At 39.4% G+C, this 17,973-nt stretch overlaps 2 protein-coding genes across 9 annotated transcripts; both read left to right on the top strand.

Annotated features, from left to right (window-relative positions):
- Positions 1-111: 111 nt before the first annotated feature.
- LOC124865981 (steroid 21-hydroxylase) lies at positions 112-8,560 on the top strand. Its single transcript, XM_047361528.1, has 12 exons — positions 112-250; positions 357-548; positions 627-716; positions 3,695-3,849; positions 3,949-4,044; positions 4,277-4,387; positions 4,471-4,557; positions 6,344-6,427; positions 6,563-6,676; positions 6,768-6,934; positions 7,497-7,600; positions 7,682-8,560. Exons 1-12 carry the CDS (start codon positions 136-138, stop codon positions 7,921-7,923), a joined length of 1,557 nt encoding a protein of 518 aa, XP_047217484.1. The 5' UTR covers positions 112-135; the 3' UTR covers positions 7,924-8,560.
- A 2,131-nt stretch (positions 8,561-10,691) lies between these two features.
- Positions 10,692-17,678, top strand: LOC124865282. 8 transcript variants are annotated; one of them, XM_047360257.1, is made up of 13 exons: positions 10,692-11,151; positions 11,939-12,217; positions 12,311-12,592; positions 12,668-12,949; positions 13,035-13,295; positions 13,378-13,485; positions 13,733-15,075; positions 15,863-16,141; positions 16,235-16,516; positions 16,592-16,873; positions 16,959-17,219; positions 17,302-17,409; positions 17,657-17,678. In XM_047360257.1, the coding sequence occupies exons 7-13, from the start codon at positions 15,000-15,002 to the stop codon at positions 17,662-17,664; spliced, it is 1,296 nt and encodes a 431-aa protein (XP_047216213.1). In that variant the 5' UTR covers positions 10,692-11,151; positions 11,939-12,217; positions 12,311-12,592; positions 12,668-12,949; positions 13,035-13,295; positions 13,378-13,485; positions 13,733-14,999; the 3' UTR covers positions 17,665-17,678. The 8 variants fall into 8 exon arrangements, with proteins under 8 accessions (XP_047216213.1, XP_047216209.1, XP_047216208.1 ...); XM_047360253.1 differs by lacking the exon at positions 17,657-17,678 and having other exon boundaries at positions 11,393-12,217; positions 17,302-17,572; XM_047360252.1 differs by lacking the exon at positions 17,657-17,678 and having other exon boundaries at positions 12,295-12,592; positions 17,302-17,572.
- Positions 17,679-17,973: the final 295 nt, after the last annotated feature.

Genomic DNA, 17,973 nt, shown 5'->3' on the forward strand with positions numbered 1-17,973 from the left:
TATGTTGACCTAAAAAATATTTAGCTATCCTTGATGAGTGCAAATGCCGACAGCTTATCAAACTGAGAACTATAAAGGTGTAGAGCAGCATGCTAACATGTTTTTTGAAGTGGAGGATGAGTGAGAGGAGACAAAATGGCAGTAGAGATAGCAATGGTAAGCATTGGAGCAATATTCCTGCTTGTATTGCTCTTGTTGGTGCTGATCACTAGTCAAAGAGACACTCTTATTCAAGGAAAGGATGAAAAAGGTAAGTCTGGAGGTAAATCTCTATTTACTGTGTTGATATTTCCCACATATGTTCATGTTGGTCCAATGTTTCAGCCTCACCTTTATTTTTTTCAAAATCTTTGAAGGAGTTAAATCTGGACTTCTGCAGCATCTATATCAGTATCTTCACAGTTCTTCAAAACTGTCCCTCCCTGGCCCCCCCAGTCACTTCCTTATTGGCAACATGATGGAGCTAACAAACGATCACATACCGATTCACCTGACCAATCTGGCACAACGCTATGGAAGCATTTACCGCCTCAAATGTGGAAAAACAAGTAATCATCCGCAAATGGGTCACACAGTCTTTCTTTGTGTAATCGACATGTATTTTCATCTCTACTCTGTTCTTTAAGCCATGGTGGTGCTTAACAGCTGTGAAGTCATCAAAGAAGCATTGGTGAAGAAATGGTCTGACTTTGCGGGGCGACCGATTTCCTACACAGGTTCGACATCTTTCAGTCTGTTTTGATGCCCTGATTAAAATATCTGAATAAATTAGAAAGTCATTGAAAAGTTTATATATGTCAGTAATTCAGTTCAAAAAGTGAAACTAATGTAGTATGTACAGGTCCTTCTCAAAATATTAGCATATTGTGATAAAGTTCATTATTTTCCATAATGTCATGATGAAAATTTAACATTCATATATTTTAGATTCATTGCACACTAACTGAAATATTTCAGGTCTTTTATTGTCTTAATACGGATGATTTTGGCATACAGCTCATGAAAACCCAAAATTCCTATCTCACAAAATTAGCATATTTCATCCGACCAATAAAAGAAAAGTGTTTTTGATACAAAAAACGTCAACCTTCAAATAATCATGTACAGTTATGCACTCAACACTTGGTCGGGAATCCTTTGGCAGAAATGACTGCTTCAATGCGGCGTGGCATGGAGGCAATCAGCCTGTGGCACTGCTGAGGTCTTATGGAGGCCCAGGATGCTTCGATAGCGGCCTTTAGCTCATCCAGAGTGTCGGGTCTTGAGTCTCTCAACGTTCTCTTCACAATATCCCACAGATTCTCTATGGGGTTCAGGTCAGGAGAGTTGGCAGGCCAATTGAGCACAGTGATACCATGGTCAGTAAACCATTTACCAGTGGTTTTGGCACTGTGAGCAGGTGCCAGGTCGTGCTGAAAAATGAAATCTTCATCTCCATAAAGCTTTTAAGCAGATGGAAGCATGAAGTGCTCCAAAATCTCCTCATAGCTAGCTGCATTGACCCTGCCCTTGATAAAACACAGTGGACCAACACCAGCAGCTGACACGGTACCCCAGACCATCACTGACTGTGGGTACTTGACACTGGACTTCTGGCATTTTGGCATTTTCTTCTCCCCAGTCTTCCTCCAGACTCTAGCACCTTGATTTCCGAATGACATGCAGAATTTGCTTTCATCCGAAAAAACTACTTTGAACCACTGAGCAACAGTCCAGTGCTGCTTCTCTGTAGCCCAGGTCAGGCGCTTCTGCTGCTGTTTCTGGTTCAAAAGTGGCTTGACCTGGGGAATGCGGCACCTGTAGCCCATTTCCTGCACACGCCTGTGCACGGTGGCTCTGGATGTTTCTACTCCAGACTCAGTCCACTGCTTCCGCAGGTCCCCCAAGGTCTGGAATCGGCCCTTCTCCACAATCTTCCTCAGGGTCCGGTCACCTCTTCTCGTTGTGCAGCGTTTTCCGCCCCACTTTTTCCTTCCCACAGACTTCCCACTGAGGTGCCTTGATACAGCACTCTGGGAACAGCCTATTTGTTCAGAAATTTCTTTCTGTGTCTTACCCTCTTGCTTGAGGGTGTCAATAGTGGCCTTCTGGACAGCAGTCAGGTCGGCAGTCTTACCCATGATTGGGGTTTTGAGTGATGAACCAGGCTGGGAGTTTTAAAGGCCTCAGGAATCTTTTGCAGGTGTTTAGAGTTAACTTGTTGATTCAGATGATTAGGTTCATAGCTCGTTTAGAGACCCTTTTAATGATATGCTAATTTTGTGAGATAGGAATTTTGGGTTTTCATGAGCTGTATGCCAAAATCATCCGTATTAAGACAATAAAAGACCTGAAATATTTCAGTTAGTGTGCAATGAATCTAAAATATATAAATGTTAAATTTTCATCATGACATTATGGAAAATAATGAACTTTATCACAATATGCTAATATTTTGAGAAGGACCTGTAGATTTGGCACACATAGGATCACATATTTCAATTCAATTTTGATGATTATGGCTTACAGATGATGAAAAGCCAAAAGAAAAAAAAACATTTCAATATTACATTAGAGCAATGAAAAAGGTATTTTATTAAAGGTTGATCGGCCTCCAGAAAAATATGTAAACTGTACATACTTAACACAGCCTTTAGAACATCTGCATTGTTGGGTCTGTTGTCTCTCATCTTCCTCTTGATAACACTCCATACATTTGTGGGGTATAGGTCAGGCCAGTTAGCTGGAAGATTAAGTACAGGTATTTTTGGCAGTGTGGGCAAAATCAGCAGAGGGAAGTATGAAGAGCGTTAAAATGTCCTGGAAGACGGTTGGGTTGAAGAACACCAGCAAATGACATGTATTTTAAAGCCATCGCTGACTGTGGAAGCTTCCCTCTGGAACTCAAGCAAACTTGAACCGGACTCTCTGCCTCTCCACCCTTCCCCAAAGCACAGAGACCTTGAATTCTAATGATAATTTGATATAAAATGTACTTTCATCTGAAAAGACAAGGTTTAGGCTTTTTACTCTTAGCCCAGTTAAGATGCATCTGATGTTGTCCTGGGTTTAGGAGTGGATTAACTCAAGGAACGCAACAGTTGTAGCCCAAGTCCTGTATACATCTGTGTGTGGTGGCTCTTAAAGCACTGACTCCAGCTGCAGTCCACAACTTGTGAATCTCCAAGCTCTTTATTAAAAAGGCTTTTGTGGTACTAGAGGCCTTTATTCATTAGTAACTAGACAGGAAGATGGATAGAGAGAAGGGGAAGACCTCCAGCAAATGGGCATGGGCTGGAAATCAAACTGCGCTGAGGACTGTATCCTCTGCACATGGTGCGCCAGCTCCACCACAGACCTATGTGCACCCAAAATCTCCAAACTCCTGAATGGGCTTTGCTTCCCAATCCTCTCAATCGTCTCTGTGGTTGTCCTTGTCGCTTGTGCAGGTTTTTGTTTTCCTTAAAATTATATTCTTGGATACAGCACTCTAAATAGCCATCTTCTTCATCTATGACCTTATGTGGCTTACCCCCTTTTATCGTTTATTTATTTGCTTTTTATCTTTATGTAAAACTTTAGTTAGTTGTAAGCCATACTCATCAACATTTTCAAAAATAAATGTTCAAAATTCAACGCTTTGTGTCTCGCATTAAATATCATTTCTCTACGGTTGTTGCTATGTATCATGACAGTGATTCTACACTTGAAACAGGTAATATTGTATCTGGAGGAGGACGCAACATCTCTCTGGGAGATTATACTGAGGAGTGGAGGGCACACCGGCGTCTCGTCCATAGTGCCCTACAGCGCTGCTGCCAGCAGTCTTTACATGGGGTCATTGAGAGACAGGCCCTGCATCTGAGAAAGGTACAGAAAACAAGAACAGTTCCAGTAAGACCAAACCAAATGCTGGGGTATTTCCAATGTCATCACGCAATCTGATAAAATGGTTTGTTTATCTCTCAGGTACTGATGGACTATCAAGAGAGTGCTGTTGACCTCTCAGAAGATTTTACTGTGGCTGCCAGTAACGTCATCACCACTTTAACTTTTGGAAAAGAAGTAGGTCTCTTTTCTCCAGCTGTTTATTTTGAACTCTTGAGTACTTAAGACAGTGTATAAAATGTGCATCAATGAACAGCTGTGATTGTGCCAGACCAGAGGTAGGTTGCTTGTTTGTTTTGGGGAGAGGGCAAAGTCGCTGTTTAAATTGCTGTTTTTAGGAACATGTGTTGCATAAAGATGGTCACATAGTCCATTTAGCTTTGAACAGTGTGTATCATTTTTTTTCTAGTATGATAAGACCACATCAGAGCTGCAGGAGCTGCACAGCTGTCTAAATGACATTGTTGCCCTGTGGGGCTCCTCCTGGATTTCAGCCCTGGATTCCTTTCCACTGCTGAGAGTCAGTAACATCATGACTGACAGTCATTTGGTTGTAAAAGTATATTTCATTCATGATTTCATGTTCTATTTCCTCTGTTAAAGAAAATGCCAAATCCTGTGTTTGCTCGTCTTCTCAAAGAGGTGGCCAGGAGGGATGCAATCATAAAACAGCATCTTAACAATTACAAGGTTGGTTTGTTTTAAACTAGATTAAAAATGTCTCTGTTTCGTAACTGACACCCTTCCACCAGTTCCATTTCATACCATTTTGTCTCAACCTTCTTTCAGTTGCACATCAGTTTATTTTTTTTTGTAGTTCAGTTTTTTGAAAAACAAAATGGACATAAAAAGTCATAGAAGTGCCCGAATCTCACATATATATGTTGAAAATTGTATATTGTACAAAAGGGGTGGTTATTGTGGAGGACCCAAATGCAGGCAAAAGTGAGGCAGAGGTGGAGCAAAATAAAAAATGCAATGTAATAATAGTTATAAAGGAAATGTACAAAAACAAAGTCCAAGGTCAAAAAATCTAAAAATGTGAACTAAAGATAATAAAAAAATGAAATAAATCTAAAAACAAACCAGGAATATGGAGGGAAGCTGGTGAAGGGCAGAATGACATGGGGCAGACTAGAGCAGGATTGGCCAGATGAACCAGCAGTGACTAAACAACCAAAGAAGAATATATAGTGAGGAGAATTGATAATAATAAGAAACAGATGAGACTAATGAGCAGAGTTGAAGCGTGTGCAATCAGAGAACAGAGGCAGAGGAATCAAATAAAACAAAAGGCAGATCAGGAACAAATACAAACCACAAGCTGATAACCAGCTGACAAACAGAATACAATTAGATATAATAAAGACTCAAAACCAACAGGAGACTGGGAAACTGAGAAACAGTAAGGAAACAGGAAGGAAAGAGAGCACAGAACGGAAAGGGTCAGACTAACCACAATAAAACAGGAAGCTACATAAGAAACCAAAGACAGCTGTAAAAGCAAGAAACTTAACTACCTAAACATATAAAAGTTTATACATAACACCATTAAAATATTTTTTGTTGGGGATACATGTGATAAACCATAACAAAGTGCATTGTTTTGAGGTAATAGGAAGAATTATTCAAATGGCTTTAACTGTAGCCTCTGTAATTTTTGCACATCTAGACACTGCATTTGTGTTCCCATTCTTCTTTGCAAAGGAAATCAAGCTATGTCAGACTGACCAGAGTGCATCTGTGAACAATAGTTATCAATTACTGCTAAAACATCTCAATGCAATTTAGGTTTAGGCTATTCTTATACACGTTTATGCTTTGAATTAGGCCATTCTAATATAGCTCTGGCTCTGTGTTTAGGGTTGTTGTCTTGCTGGAAGGTGAACTGCTTCCCCAGTCTCAAGACTTTTTTTATAACTTCTAACAGGATTTCTTTCAGTATTGCCCTGTATTTAGTTCCACCCATTTTCCCTTCAACTGTGACCAGGCTTCCAAAATAAAAGCATCCTCAGCATGGAGGACCAATTTATGTAGTCCACAACTAGTTGTCCTGTCAGTAGATTTCTCCATCTGAGTTGAGTACCTCAGCACCTCCATTCAAGTCCTCTTGGCAGCTTCTCTGATTTAGGCAAGGAAGTTCATTTGTATAACACATTTCAGCAACAAGACAATTTAAAGTGCTTTAATCCTGTCGTTGGCCAGCCTGTCGGCAGCCATGTTTTGGTAGGTTTGCAGTTGTGCCATATCAGCTCTTCACATTTTCAGATGATGGATTGAACAGTACGAAAACATCCTGTAGATGGAAAAAGTTAGTCACAGTAACAACAAAACTGCAAAAGTGTGAAATGACTAGCAACCACAAAAAACACTATAGAGGTCTCATAGGTTAAATTCAATCAATAAGATGCTGTGTCCAAGTCTGTTAAGTACTGTGGTTTTATTATTTTTGTCTTTCTACATGTTTTTTTTACAGTCACAAAACAAAATAAATGAAGACACTATAACAGGATTCCTCCTCCAAGGCCTTGACAAACATCAAAGCACGGAACATGGAGAGGTACATACAAACATACATTAATACAAGTAACAGAATATGTAGCAGATATTTATAACTATTTTATAAAAAATCCCAATTATTTAGGTAGGTAGAACTTAACCTGCAAACAAACTGTAAACATCTTTTTATCTACAGCTCCTGACTGATGTTCATGTCCACATGGCGACTGTAGACCTTCTCATTGGGGGAACAGAGACCACAGCAGCCTGGCTCAACTGGACTGTGGCCTTCCTGCTGCACAGACCAGAGGCACAGGGAACTTTTATTATTCAAAAATTTAAAGCATGACATTTACACATCTTGCAGATTGTGTCTCACCTCTTTTTTTAACATTGGTCAGGTGCAGGCCAACGTATATGAGGAGCTGCGCACAGTTTTAGAGGGACGGTATCCAAGATACAGTGACAGACATAGACTTCCTGTGCTGTCCTCTCTTATCAACGAGATGCTCAGACTCAGGCCGGTTGCTCCTTTAGCCATCCCACACAGGGCCATCAGGGACAGCAGGTCAGCCCAGCTACATTAACTAAATGTGACCCAAGCATTTGTTTATGACTTGGGTTCCTAATTTTCTTTTGGAAGATATTTATAAATAGTTTATTTCAGTATGTATAAGTATAATGATATGGCACTACTTTCTTAAAGTGATTTTATTTATTATTTTACATACTGGGATGATGACAAATTTTTCAAATACTGTGTGTTTAATTCAGATACAGTCTTCCATTTATTAAGTCGCAGATCAACCATGTTTCTTTTGAAATCTTGCAGATTAAAACATATCTGCTTTACTTGAACGACATGTCATTCCCATTTTGAAAAGTAGTCATCAGAACTAGGGCTCAGTGTTATGTCGACTTTACTGATGTTGTAAGAGTTCTCAGTATTGTTGTCTTAAGGTAGGATTGTTTTCCTCCACTGAACAACATAAAGGTTGCATTTGACAGACTGATTTATTTCACGATGTATGTCACGTTTTGGAAACAACACATTTACCTGGTTGTTTTGTATGTGCTACTTTTCTGCAGTTTTTACTTGTATTTGTCAATGATTTTAAACTCATGTGCAGCATTGCAGGTTATTTCATCCCGAAGAACACAGTCATCATTCCTAATCTATTTGGAGCTCATCACGATCCAGCAGTTTGGCCCGAGCCGTACAGCTTCAAACCAGGTATGGCTCTATGTCCCCCAGCTAAAGTGTTCTGCCTCAGCTGACTCAGTTCTAAAAATGAAATTCCTATTCCTTTTTCAGAGCGATTTCTGGAGGGAGGAGGTGGCTCCACTCGCCTCCTGATGCCTTTTGGAGGGGGCGCTCGACTCTGCCTGGGGGAGACTGTCGCCAAAATTGAGCTATTTCTGTTTACTGCTTACTTGCTGAGAGATTTCCAGTTCGTCCTTCCTCAGAGCGAAGGTTCCCTGCCTGACCTCAGGGGGGTTGCCAGTGTTGTGCTTAAGGTCAAGGCCTACAAAGTCATTGCGCGTCCCAGGCCTTAAACTAGTCCTTGGGCAGTATGTGAACAAGTTGTATCGCTGTAAATGTTTTTCTTTGTTGCACTTCAGTTGAAGTTCTTTAACAAATTCAACATGTGGATCCAACTTCTGGAATCAACTGAACGGGCAAAAATGTCCAACCTTAACTTCTGTGTAGCAATGCACAGTGATCCATGTGCATGTAATTATGTACGGGCTACTTTAATTTTGTAACAATGGTAGCACCACCCAGTGGACAAGCACTGCACATGCGTGTTACTAATCTCTGTTATTTGTGGTCCAATGGCTGAAGAGGGATCTATGGGGTAAATCCCATATAGACAAAGAAAATGCTGTCATACTTAAAAAAAAAAATGTTTAATATTTTTCTGGATTTTGTCACTAAAATCACAAGGTTAAAAAAAGAGGAACATTTAAAGGAACATAGAAAAACAAATCCATACAGCCAAATAATCTATCATTAGTTTCCTAAGCATTATAAAGATAGCAGAGAATTATCTTGAGTAATCGGCCGATTTTAGTTTCCTCTGATGATGGGGTACCAATGTAATTTCCTGAATATGTATTTTGAAAAACTGTTTCCTCAGAGTATTTCGAAATGTTTCTAAAGCATACTAGAATAAATTTTCTGAAAGAAGGATGAGCTTGTTGATACTGTTTGGACTTTATCTCATTTTGTCTCTGTCGTGGGCTATAGAGGCAATTCAGTCATGTGGTAATTGTAACACTTTTACTACATTTAAGCAGCTGAGTTAAACTATTTGGTGTTGAGTATTTACTTGTTTGATCCTATAGTAACTTTAGAAACTACGGCAATGTTGTATTTATTTAAACAAATGCTTATTTTGCAAACATGGGATTCCCATCATAAAATTAATATCAGAAAGATGTAAAACAAAAGAAAATTACATAACTGAAAAACAACAATTTAGAACATGGTTACTTATACTTTATTGTACAGTCCAAAACTTGCAAAACATGCAATGGCTTTGAACAAATTTGTGAACTGACATTTTCTAACATTTGAAAAACAGCCTCTCATGTTCAGGGGTTAAATTATTCTTCATGTTGAAGTTTTCGAAATAAGCAGCTAAAAAAGAAGATTCATGTGAATGAAAATTAAATCCTCGTACTCGTACTCGTCGTCTTCCGCTTTATCCGGGACCGGGTTGCGGGGGCAGCAGACTCAACAGAGACGCCCAGACGTCCCTCTCTCCAGACACCTCCTCCAGCTCCTCCAGGGGGAGTCCAAGGCGTTCCCAGGCCAGCCGAGAGACATAGTCCCTCCAGCGTGTCCTGGGCCGTCCCCTGGGCCTCCTCCCGGTGGGACGTGCCTGGAACACCTCCTAAGGAAGGCGTCCAGGAGGCATCCGGTATAGATGCCTGAGCCACCTCAACTGGCTCCTCTCGAGGTGTAGGAGCAGCGGCTCTACTCCGAGCCCCTCCCGGATGGCCGAGCTCCTCACCCTATCTCTAAGGGAGTGCCCGGCCACCCTACGGAGGAAGCTCATTTCAGCCGCTTGTATCCGGGATCTCGTTCTTTCGGTCATGACCCCAAAGTTCATGGCCATAGGTGAGGGTAGGAACGTAGACCGACCGGTAAATTGAGAGCTTTGCTTTTCGGCTCAGCTCTTTCTTCACCACAACGGACCGGCACAGCGCCACTATTACTGTGGCATCCGCACCGATCCGTCTGTCGATCTCCCGCTCCATTCTTCCCTCACTCGTGAACAAGACCCCGAGATACTTAAACTCCTCCACTTGAGGCAGGAACTCCCTTCCAACCTGAAGAGGACAAGCCACCCTTTTCCGGTTGAGAACCATGGCCTCGGACTTGGAGGAGCTGATCCTCATCTCAGCTGCTTCACACTTGGCTGCGAACCGCCACAGCGCATGCTGTAGGTCTTGGCTAGAGGGGGCCAGCAGGACTACGTCCTAATAAAGGGCCCCAGATTCCATACTCCTGGAGCACCCCCCACAGGGCATCACGAGGGACACAGTTGAATGCCTTCTCCAGGTCCATAAAACACATGTGAACCGGTTGGGCAAACTCCCATGAACCCTCGAGCACCCTGTAGAGGGTATAGAGCTGGTCCAGTGTTCCACGGCCGGGACGAAAACCACACTGCTCCTCCTGAAGCCGAGGTTCGACTATCGGCCGGACTCTCCTCTCCAATACCCTGGCGTAGGCCTTACCAGGGAGGCTGAGGAGTGTGATCCCCCTGTAGTTGGAACACACCCTCCGGTCCCCCCTTCTTATGAAGGAGTTCCTGCCTCGTGGTTAAGGTTTATAATAGTGTTAATGCGAATAATGATTGTAAAAAAATAATTTCAGGTATTTTGTATTATTATTCAACACTTGTTGAGAGCCCAACTTGCAGAACAGCTTTTTAGATATTAACAATACTACTTTGACGATTTATCTTTGGTTATGATCTCCAAGTCTTTGGGGTTGGACGGCTTCCTTTCCGTCACCCTAATCTTTAGCTCCTTCCGATAGATTCTTAACAGTTTCAAGCCGCGACTCTGGCTGGGCCACTTTTGTTCAGAAGAAGCATTTTGGATCAAATTTAAAGACAACTTTTAACTCTTAATCTGCCAGGCGTATGATTAATTGTGGGTTTAACTGTGCTGGTTACTTTTTCATTTGAGAATTAGACCAGCTTCAATTGAAAGCTGGCTTCCAGCTGTGTTTTTGCAGCTCATTTAACTCAGATCAGAACCTTTAGAGAAGAACCAAAAACTGAACCACTAATGTATGGTAGCTCACACTGGGTTGGGTTCAGCTTTTCATTTTTCAGAGCACCCAATGAACTTGACTCACACATGTGTCATGTAGAACCAAACACACTGACATTTCCCCTTAATGGAGTAAAGTGTCTAAAATAAACTCTACAAACATTTTTTTAGCATATCTGGCATCCATGTGAGAAATAGAAGAGATGACGTTAAAAGTAAAAGTTACTTTTACTCAAATATCTTAAACGCAGGAGAACATTAGAGAGAAAAAATCAGGTCAGATGAAGGATTTTTTTAGTGAACAACATCTTGTCATGATGCGTCACAATGTGGTTTCCTGGACATGTATTTTAAGAAACTGGTGCACTTAGAGAGTTTGGTCATATTTACTCAAGAATAGAGCTACTGAAAGAAGGATGAACCATCAGCCTTTGTATGGACTATATCTCATTATATTTACTTCATGGACATCAGATGCACTTTATTCATCAGGTAATTACAACACTTTTATTATATCTAATCAGCTTAGTTAGGCTGTATTCAGTATTCCAGTATTTATTAGTGTGATGGGTTGCTTCATCCTACGAACTGAAGAATTCACAGCACTCTGTTGTACTTAAGCTTGATGCTTATTCTGCTAACATTTTGTATTCAGTCATAAATTCTGAATGTTGTTGCTTTGCTGTTTTTCCTATCATGACAAATAAATATAAGAATTGTCATTTTCTCATAGAGGGCCATGTTTCACAATGACTACTGCTTTGGATCTGAGATTTTCTTCAAAAAAGCACAAGCTAGTTTACACCTTAGTCCTTGATGCAGTTGTCAAGGGTTCTGGTCCTGGCCCGTTGACGTTTGCTGCATGTCTTCCCCCTCTCTCACCTCATTTCATATCAACTCACTTTCGAAAAATACTGACAAAAATTAAGGCCAATAGTGCCTAAAAAAAGCAAGCACTAGGTTTCTTAAACAGGGCTTTAGATTTTAGTACTGGCTCAAAATGTAACATATAGCTCAAATGTCTTTGAGTTGAACAGGAAACTAACGATAGAAAGCCTGTTAAAAGTTATTCAGTGTAGTTTAAGTTTCAGTTATTTGTCTAATCATAATTTGCTTCCTAATTGTACATCTCAGAAACAGGAAATAACCAGGAATTGTTGTAGAAGTGAAACTAAGCTAGATTACAAACTATACTTAAATAGCTGCTTTAAAATGACTGGGTTCAAGCTTTACTTATATTTCTCATTAAAAACCTAAATGTATTTGTTGTTACAAAAAGATCCTGTGCAGATGTTTGCTCAACCAGGAGACAGAGTTACTTTGCCATGTGGTTTACCTTCTGTTGGATCCTGCTCTTCAATAAACTGGACAGAGAAGTTTTATGTATGGGATTCTGAGGTGGTGACGGCTGGAAAAGTCACATATTTTAAAGAAAACAAGTATAATCTGCTAAAGGATTGCTCCCTGGAGATCCCTAAAATGGAGCGTCATGATGCCAAGTTGTACACTTGTGAAAGTGGAGCTCTGAATTCAAGTGTTTCCCTTCGGTTTCTTGATAGTAAGTATGATTGTGGTTCATTAAAGTCTCAATGTGACTGACAGTGACTCAAAGTGATGAATGAGAGAGAAATTTAGTTTTTTTGTTTTACAGTTAATGAGTCCCAAACAGAGGACACAGTAGAACTTCACTGCTTCCTCAGTACATTTCTAGGATATGTCCCCTGTAAAAATGACACAGGCATTAATATCATATGGACAACTGAGAATGATGTTCCAATCACCGGTAAAAGATTTAGATTTGAGAATCCATCTGTTTGCTTCTCAAAACTGATCATCACCAAGAAAGTGACCGACCATCACAGGGCATGGAAATGCCAAGTAACCCAGAATGATGTGGTTAAAGCCATCGCCAGTTATAAGACAACAATAACAGGTACTAAGCTGCACAAACAAATTAAAACTGTAGTTTAATATGTACAAAGGGTAAACTCTGTTTTCTTCCTTGTAGATGGGCTGGAGGAAGTGTTTGCTGCAGTTGGTGAGTCAGTGTCACTCCTTTGCAGAAACACTTTCTCTCTCAGACTTGAAGACAGCATAGAGTGGACTCTGAATAAAAAACCACTGGCTGGCATGTTACCTGAAAATGGCCAAACAAATGTATTTAATGTGAGCACAGACTCATCATTAGTAATCAATACACTGATTCCTCTGTATGCTGGAGACTACCAGTGTATGGGTTCCTCTGATGAGCAAAGAGTGTTTCACAAATTCAGGCTGCACACCCTCGATGGTAGGTGACAAATATACATCCCAACAACATTCAGAGAGTGTGAGAGTTATGAAATGTTAAATTTACATATTTTTTTATCTTACAGTTACTGCAAAGACAGACCCAGAAGGCGAAAATCTCCCTTTGACCTGTTTGCTTACTTGTGCAAAAGAATGTGAAGAAAACTTCAACTTAACTTGGTCTGGAAGTAGCCGAGAGGGCTGGCAGGGCAGATTATTGAATGTTAATAACACCTTGATCAATGAGCTTCTTCTCCCAGTTTGGCCAGTTAGCTCTGATGAAATAACCTGCTCTGTGTACAGAGAAGGTTCACTGATGGCATCAAAAAGTTGGCACTCTGTTAAATGTATGTATGCATGGTTACACCTGAAATAAAACATACAGAAAATAAGACTACTATAAAAATGAAGAAACTTTAATCTCTTCAGCTCTGCAGACACGTTCCTGGGTTTTAGCCCTACGTCTTGGCATCCTAATAGGTGCAGCTGCAGTAGGATTTTGCACATTCATGATGTGGAAACATAACAATAATGCAGGTATTGCCTCAGTTTTGGAAAATAGTTTTAGAGCAGCATTCTGAAAAACAATACAAAATTGATTTCATATTTATATGCAGCTAATAAATTGTAAAGAATCTATTGTGCAGCATTTTGGCCAGTTGAAGTTGTTTTAAATGTGCTGGATAAATATAATCAGAATACCTTCAGACTGTTAAGATAAACATTTGCATTTAAATCAAGCAGGTATGTTGAAATGTGCTCACTTCAGTTTTCTTCTTCTCAGAACCATGATCTGAATGAGGCAGAAAAAACACAAGAGACAGGAGACAACTTATAGGAGGCACACTCCTCTGATGATGTTTCTACAATTTACAGAAGGCTGCATGCCAAAGTGAAATAAACTGTTTTATGTTTGTTTTTATTCATATACCATTATTACTCTTGAATCTGTTTTATAGAGAAAAAATGTTTAGGGTTACCCGACTGAAATTAATTTGTTTTTCAAATTAAAACTTGAAATTCTTCATAGCTCTGGCAGATTTAAAATAAATTTAATTCAACCAATAAGCTTGTTTCTAATAGGAAATGAGACAGACTTCTCTCAAAACCCATCACAACAAAATAAGAGGAGCATCAATTATGAAGGAAACTAGTTTACCTCTTTTTAATTAATCTGAATAAAATGTCTATATATGAAATTATTTATGCCCTTCTCAATAATGACTGGACAAATCCTTATAGGCATTACAGCAATCAGACCCTCTTTACATTTGCAGAACAGCTTTTTAGATATTAACAATACTACTTTGACGATTTATCTTTGGTTATGATCTCCAAGTCTTTGGGGTTGGACGGCTTCCTTTTCGTCACCCTAATCTTTAGCTCCTTCCGATAGATTCTTATCAGTTTCAAGCCGCGACTCTGGCTGGGCCACTTTTGTTCAGAAGAAGCATTTTGGATCAAATTTAAAGACAACTTTTAACTCTTAATCTGCCAGGCGTATGACTAATTGTGGGTTTAACTGTGCTGGTTACTTTTTCATTTGAGAATTAGACCAGCTTCAATTGAAAGCTGGCTTCCAGCTGTGTTTTTGCAGCTCATTTAACTCAGATCAGAACCTTTAGAGAAGAACCAAAAACTGAACCACTAATGTATGGCAGCTCACACTGGGTTGGGTTCAGCTTTTCATTTTTCAGAGCACCCAATGAACTTGACTCACACATGTGTCATGTAGAACCAAACACACTGACATTTCCCCTTAATGGAGTAAAGTGTCTAAAATAAACTCTACAAACATTTTTTTAGCATATCTGGCATCCATGTGAGAAATAGAAGAGATGACGTTAAAAGTAAAAGTTACTTTTACTCAAATATCTTAAACGCAGGAGAACATTAGAGAGAAAAAATCAGGTCAGATGAAGGATTTTTTTAGTGAACAACATCTTGTCATGATGCGTCACAATGTGGTTTCCTGGACATGTATTTTAAGAAACTGGTGCACTTAGAGAGTTTGGTCATATTTACTCAAGAATAGAGCTACTGAAAGAAGGATGAACCATCAGCCTTTGTATGGACTATATCTCATTATATTTACTTCATGGACATCAGATGCACTTTATTCATCAGGTAATTACAACACTTTTATTATATCTAATCAGCTTAGTTAGGCTGTATTCAGTATTCCAGTATTTATTAGTGTGATGGGTTGCTTCATCCTACAAACTGAAGAATTCACAGCACTCTGTTGTACTTAAGCTTGATGCTTATTCTGCTAACATTTTGTATTCAGTCATAAATTCTGAATGTTGTTGCTTTGCTGTTTTTCCTATCATGACAAATAAATATAAGAATTGTCATTTTCTCACAGAGGGCCATGTTTCACAATGACTACTGCTTTGGATCTGAGATTTTCTTCAAAAAAGCACAAGCTAGTTTACTCCTTAGTCCTTGATGCAGTTGTCAAGGGTTCTGGTCCTGGCCCGTTGACGTTTGCTGCATGTCTTCCCCCTCTCTCACCTCATTTCATATCAACTCACTTTCGAAAAATACTGACAAAAATAAAGGCCAATAGTGCCTAAAAAAAGCAAGCACTAGGTTTCTTAAACAGGGCTTTAGATTTTAGTAATGGCTCAAAATGTAACATATAGCTCAAATGTCTTTGAGTTGAACAGGAAACTAACGATAGAAAGCCTGTTAAAAGTTATTCAGTGTAGTTTAAGTTTCAGTTATTTGTCTAATCATAATTTGCTTCCTAATTGTACATCTCAGAAACCGGAAATAACCAGGAATTGTTGTAGAAGTGAAACTAAGCTAGATTACAAACTATACTTAAATAGCTGCTTTAAAATGACTGGGTTCAAGCTTTACTTATATTTCTCATTAAAAACCTAAATGTATTTGTTGTTACAAACAGATCCTGTGCAGATGTTTGCTCAACCAGGAGACAGAGTTACTTTGCCATGTGGTTTACCTTCTGTTGGATCCTGCTCTTCAATAAACTGGACAGAGAAGTTTTATGTATGGGATTCTGAGGTGGTGACGGCTGGAAAAGTCACATATTTTAAAGAAAACAAGTATAATCTGCTAAAGGATTGCTCCCTGGAGATCCCTAAAATGGAGCGTCATGATGCCAAGTTGTACACGTGTGAAAGTGGAGCTCTGAATTCAAGTGTTTCCCTTCGGTTTCTTGATAGTAAGTATGATTGTGGTTCATTAAAGTCTCAATGTGACTGACAGTGACTCAAAGTGATGAATGAGAGAGAAATTTAGTTTTTTTGTTTTACAGTTAATGAGTCCCAAACAGAGGACACAGTAGAACTTCACTGCTCCCTCAGTACATTTCTAGGATATGTCCCCTGTAAAAATGACACAGGCATTAATATCATATGGACAACTGAGAATGATGTTCCAATCACCGGTAAAAGATTTAGATTTGAGAATCCATCTGTTTGCTTCTCAAAACTGATCATCACCAAGAAAGTGACCGACCATCACAGGGCATGGAAATGCCAAGTAACCCAGAATGATGTGGTTAAAGCCATCGCCAGTTATAAGACAACAATAACAGGTACTAAGCTGCACAAACAAATTAAAACTGTAGTTTAATATGTACAAAGGGTAAACTCTGTTTTCTTCCTTGTAGATGGGCTGGAGGAAGTGTTTGCTGCAGTTGGTGAGTCAGTGTCACTCCTTTGCAGAAACACTTTCTCTCTCAGACTTGAAGACAGCATAGAGTGGACTCTGAATAAAAAACCACTGGCTGACATGTTACCTGAAAATGGCCAAACAAATGTATTTAATGTGAGCACAGACTCATCATTAGTAATCAATACACTGATTCCTCTGTATGCTGGAGACTACCAGTGTATGGGTTCCTCTGATGAGCAAAGAGTGTTTCACAAATTCAGGCTGCACACCCTCGATGGTAGGTGACAAATATACATCCCAACAACATTCAGAGAGTGTGAGAGTTATGAAATGTTAAATTTACATATTTTTTTATCTTACAGTTACTGCAAAGACAGACCCAGAAGGCGAAAATCTCACTTTGACCTGTTTGCTTACTTGTGCAAAAGAATGTGAAGAAAACTTCAACTTAACTTGGTCTGGAAGTAGCCGAGAGGGCTGGCAGGGCAGATTATTGAATGTTAATAACACCTTGATCAATGAGCTTCTTCTCCCAGTTTGGCCAGTTAGCTCTGATGAAATAACCTGCTCTGTGTACAGAGAAGGTTCACTGATGGCATCAAAAAGTTGGCACTCTGTTAAATGTATGTATGCATGGTTACACCTGAAATAAAACATACAGAAAATAAGACTACTATAAAAATGAAGAAACTTTAATCTCTTCAGCTCTGCAGACACGTTCCTGGGTTTTAGCCCTACGTCTTGGCATCCTAATAGGTGCAGCTGCAGTAGGATTTTGCACATTCATGATGTGGAAACATAACAATAATGCAGGTATTGCCTCAGTTTTGGAAAATAGTTTTAGAGCAGCATTCTGAAAAACAATACAAAATTGATTTCATATTTATATGCAGCTAATAAATTGTAAAGAATCTATTGTGCAGCATTTTGGCCAGTTGAAGTTGTTTTAAATGTGCTGGATAAATATAATCAGAATACCTTCAGACTGTTAAGATAAACATTTGCATTTAAATCAAGCAGGTATGTTGAAATGTGCTCACTTCAGTTTTCTTCTTCTCAGAACCATGATCTGAATGAGGCAGAAAAACACAAGAGACAGGAGACAACTTATAGGAGGCACACTCCTCTGATGATGTTTCTACAATTTACAGAAGGCTGCATGCCAAAGTGAAATAAACTGTTTTATGTTTGTTTTTATTCATATACCATTATTACTCTTGAATCTGTTTTATAGAGAAAAAATGTTTAGGGTTACCCAACTGAAATTAATTTGTTTTTCAAATTAAAACTTGAAATTCTTCATAGCTCTGGCAGATTTAAAATAAATTTAATTCAACCAATAAGCTTGTTTCTAATAGGAAATGAGACAGACTTCTC

The sequence above is a fragment of the Girardinichthys multiradiatus genome, chromosome 3 (genome assembly GCF_021462225.1).
Source record: "Girardinichthys multiradiatus isolate DD_20200921_A chromosome 3, DD_fGirMul_XY1, whole genome shotgun sequence".
NCBI lineage: Eukaryota > Metazoa > Chordata > Actinopteri > Cyprinodontiformes > Goodeidae > Girardinichthys > Girardinichthys multiradiatus.